At 36.0% G+C, this 4,466-nt stretch overlaps 1 protein-coding gene across 3 annotated transcripts; it reads left to right on the forward strand.

Moving 5' to 3' along the window:
• Positions 1-1,878: 1,878 nt before the first annotated feature.
• LOC111409972 lies at positions 1,879-3,696 on the forward strand. Of its 3 annotated transcripts, XM_023040115.1 has the most exons (3): positions 1,881-3,153; positions 3,316-3,375; positions 3,479-3,528. In XM_023040115.1, exons 1-2 carry the CDS (start codon positions 2,015-2,017, stop codon positions 3,326-3,328), a joined length of 1,152 nt encoding a protein of 383 aa, XP_022895883.1. In that variant the 5' UTR covers positions 1,881-2,014; the 3' UTR covers positions 3,329-3,375; positions 3,479-3,528. The 3 variants fall into 3 exon arrangements, with proteins under 3 accessions (XP_022895880.1, XP_022895883.1, XP_022895881.1); XM_023040112.1 differs by lacking the exon at positions 3,316-3,375 and having other exon boundaries at positions 1,879-3,153; positions 3,479-3,696; XM_023040113.1 differs by lacking the exon at positions 3,479-3,528 and having other exon boundaries at positions 3,316-3,423.
• The last annotated feature ends 770 nt before the right edge of the window (positions 3,697-4,466 follow it).

Genomic DNA, 4,466 nt, shown 5'->3' on the forward strand with positions numbered 1-4,466 from the left:
GAAAGTAAAAAAGTCGTACATTCTGCGACATAAATATATTGTTGTTCGAATTTAGATTTATTGAAATAATTTTGAAAAGTAAAAGGGCAAGAGAAAAACTGTTGCAGGAAAACGTGCTGGCCTCGACTAACGCAATGTGGTCCAATTTCACTTTATCATTTTCCCATTTATGGATCCATCTCTCTTCATTAAACTTCGCCTTCTGACTTCTTTTATTGCCTTGCCAATTTATGTTCATCTTTTTTATGGGAAAATTTGCCATTCGTAACTGAGTAAATGCAGTTGTTTATTCATGGATAATATTGTGTGACGAGTCAAGTCGAGTCAAGTCAAATCAAGTAGTAGAAGTCTTTGGAACTTCGAGATACTTAATTTAATATTTATCCATCTCGAGGTTATACTCATGATTGATCGTGTGTTTAACTCTACATAAATTATTAATGAAATTGATAGAATGCATTAGTTTGTTGCATTTGCCACATCAATAGATTTAACGAATTACAATGTGAGAACTTTCAAGTTGTTGCATTTGTCAAGCTAGCTTGACATGCCTTTCGTGCATCTCAAATTACAGATGAGCACTCGTGCTTGTCACTTGTATAGTTTTCTTAGGCTCGTGGTACAATGCCCTTTATTCGCCCCACATTCAATTAGGATCATAAATCAATATAATATTATAAAGAGTAAAGAAAGAACCATCTTTCAAGATGATGAATAAAGAGAAGCAAAAAGAACTTGTATAATTTCAAAGCGAACAAATAACTTTCAATCTAGAGAGCTAACGATCCTACCATAAAAATTGACATGTTTAATATATTGAATTGTATCGTACCGAACAAAATAAAGTAGAAAATAAGTAAGCATATAAGAGCTCAGTTGACGATTAAAAGGAAAACAATAGATCATTACACTTGCACTAAAGTAGAGCAAATAAACTCCCAATGGTTTACAAATACTCTCAAATGACTATTTTCTTGCTATAGAAGTATAATTTTGTCCTAAGTGTATTTTCTAATCATAATTTCATCAACAGTCTTATCCCAAAAATATGTTACCTTTCATAATTTCATTTTCATTTATAATGCAATTCATGCAGTTGACAGGGTAATGTATCGATGAAAAAGAGTTTTTGTAACTTGTTCTACGTGATTCATAACAATGAAGCACATTGGGTCAAAAATTAGGAACTAAAAGCTTGTTTGGGAGTGATTTTTTCTCCAAAAAAATGATTTTTTACCATTATTTCACTATTTTAATCGTCATATTTGATTTTTTCTCTCACAGATAGAACCCATTTTTCTCCTAACGGTCAAAAAATAAATTTTAAAAATCACTCCCAAACAGACTTTAAGTTCATTTTACCATCTATTCTCAATATTTTAACCATTTTTTCTAACTCGAATCTTGAGGCCGGATTGTACATCTCCTCCAAAGAATACATCTGAGACTATTTTTACGTCTAGATATTTATAGACAGTCTCTTTCAAAGAGAAAGAGAGATCATAACTTGTTATTTCTCATTGTTCTCCGTTGATTTTGCAGCATACTCAAAATTCCTAGTGAGAAAATATTAATCTATGTCATTTTCCAAGGCATATATATATAAATTTTGAAAAAAGCAAGAGTAATGTTATTCACTATGACCGTTGATAATTGTCGGTTTATATGACAGTGTGATCATTGCAAGATTGTCCGATTTGAAAAACTCAAGAAAGAACGTTCCTATTATAGATTAAAAATCGAGTTAAATACTTTACCCACTAAACTTTAAAATATTTTCGAGTGATAATTGAATTTCTAGTTACAGAACTTTTAAAATATTTTCGGGTGATCACTGTAAAATAAGAGAGTGCTCTTATTATACCTTAAAAGTGGGAAAAAATAAAAACAGTAAAAACTAAAAAGACAACAGTGGAATTGATGATATAAATCCCCCGCTTCATCATGTGCCATTCCATAGAGCAAAGCAGATATATTTCAGCAAACACTACCTATTCAATCTCCACAAAAAATTATGGAAGAAGACTTCCAAAATCCCCCTTCCACCTCGCCGGAACCTATAACCACCACATCCTCTGCCACCCCTCTAGAATTTTCCGATGACATTGACAGTTGTTGTTCCACGCCTTATGTTAGTGCACCATCGAGCCCCGGCCGTGACACGCCCCTTGGAGGGTTCTACTATAGCGCCCCAGCGAGCCCTATGCATTTCTTGCTTTCCAGTACTAGCATTTCTTCGTATGGGGTTGAATCGTCGACTGTGGCTTGTTCGTTTGAGTTTGATTTCTCGGCTCCACTGGCTGACGACGGCGTACCGCCGGGTTCCATGAGCTCCGCCGATGAATTGTTCCTCAACGGCCAGATCAGACCCATGAAGCTCTCTAGCCATCTCCGGAGGCCCCAGGTTTTGGCCCCTTTGAGTGACATGGATGAATCTGATGAGGTTGAACAGTCCAAGCTCAATGATACTGAGGAGAAATTTTTTCGCGGAAGGGAATCGAAATTGCGGGCTGGATCATTGAGGAGGAGGACTAGATCTATGTCCCCATTGAGAACGACGTTGTTTCTTGATCATGAAAATGACCACACACAGGATGACGATGAGATAAAGAGGGAAAATGAAGAGTGTAAGAAAGTAGAAGAGGCAGCAGGGTCGAATGATACGACGCCGTGTGGATCTGGATCTTCCTCGAGGTCTTCTTCAATTGGGAGGAGCTCAAGGAGATGGGTTTTCTTGAAGGAGTTCCTATACAGGAGCAAAAGTGAAGGTAGAAACAACGGGCATAAATTTTGGGGCTCCTTATCATTTTCACCTGTCAAAGATAAGAAATTTGAGAAGCCCATTTCCAATCCCAAAATCCCATCAACTGAGAAAGCAAATTCAGCACCAGAAGAAGTAAATTCCAACACCGGAGCCACAAAAAAAGTTCCGAAAGTGGTGAAAAAAAGGGCAGTAAATGGGATTGGTAAAAGAAGGGTGCCACCATCACCTCATGAATTGCATTATACTGCAAATAGGGCACAAGCAGAGGAGATGAGGAAGAAGACATTTCTTCCATATAGACAAGGTTTGTTGGGCTGTTTGGGATTCAGTTCAAAGGGCTATGGAACCTTGAGTGGTTTTGCTAGAGCTTTGAACTCAGTGTCATCAAGGTAAATAAAATGAAAAATTTCAAGAAAATGTGTATTAATTTCTTGAACATGGGTTGGTTCCAAGTAGTGGATTTGTATAAAATATATTTTGTTTTCTAAATTTTTTTCATGTTTTCCAGTGCTTCTGTTTTATCCATTTATGGGTTTGCATTAATTGATTAGGGATTATTATTAACTTTGCATGGAGAAACAGATGTTGCCAATCATGGAAACTAAAGCAAAGTTTGTTTCATCTCCCTTTAGCTTTTGCTTGTGTTGTAAAGTTCATTAGATCCTCTCTCTCTCTCTCTCTCTCTCTCTCTCTCTCATGTATTATTATCTGCAGGCCCTCGTGTTTGTGTCATATTCTCAAACAGATGGTGTGCACAATTCATTAAGCTGTGGTTTGTTGGTCAGACATGTTAGTTGTGGGCTATGTCATGTAAAGTTGCGTAGGGTTCCATTACTTGGAAATTGCACGGTGGTCCCATAGTTAGTAGCAAGCCGATTCTCAACCTATAAACATGAATAATGAACTATTAAGGATAACACTAGTTGCACATAATTTTTTGTACATTAAAGTATCCATACGCTCACATAGGATGGGATCCACTCAAATAAAATATTCGAACGATCCCACCCCATGTGAGTGTAGGACACCTTGATAAATAAAAAATTATGTACACCAAGCAAGGCCCAACTATTAAACGGTCATGTTTGCTTCACAGGTTCAACTTTAGGAAGTTATGTTTTATTAATCAAATATGAGATTACTAAACGATTTTAGTAAGATTTGGACAGTTTCTATTAGGATTGATAGTCTAATTCTAATGAAAGACTGACTATTAACTTCTTCATTTTTTTTAAAGATTAAAGTTTAATTTGCTTCTTGAACAATCGATTGAGGACTACCGGTGCAATATTTAGAAAAAGAAAAATGTAAACGATGTACACAACACATTAGTAACCATAGGGAATAATATGATAATAATATTATGCTTCCAAATGATTCCATAAACGTTCACTCTAAAATGTAATTGGGGTAACTCTCAGATCTTTTCATATCTAGGGATGTTAAATGTGTCGGATTGAATGCTTGATTTGATCGACCACGAGAGTTGGTTCACTTCATTGAATTGTGGTTGGACTTGCTATGCACTCATCCTTCGCGGATTGTCAATTTTTATTTTTATTTTTAAATTTGAACAAAAAACATCAGTAATTTGCAAGCTGGCTTGCAAGAGTATTTTGTTGCTTGATTTGTGTTCACAACTCGCGAGTGACTCGTCCCATTTCTCACCCCATTTAACCCATGTATCTTCAAGATAAACAAT

The sequence above is a fragment of the Olea europaea genome, chromosome 15 (assembly GCF_002742605.1).
Source record: "Olea europaea var. sylvestris chromosome 15, O_europaea_v1, whole genome shotgun sequence".
Classification (NCBI taxonomy): domain Eukaryota; kingdom Viridiplantae; phylum Streptophyta; class Magnoliopsida; order Lamiales; family Oleaceae; genus Olea; species Olea europaea.

Excerpts from the sequence above, each read along its gene's own strand:
- LOC111409972 (XM_023040112.1), top strand. The coding sequence starts at position 2,015 with ATGGAAGAAGACTTCCAAAATCCCCCTTCCACCTCGCCGGAACCTATA. Across the intron at positions 3,154-3,478 it reads TTGAACTCAGTGTCATCAAG|GCCCTCGTGTTTGTGTCATA; the intron begins GTAAATAAAATG and ends TATTATCTGCAG.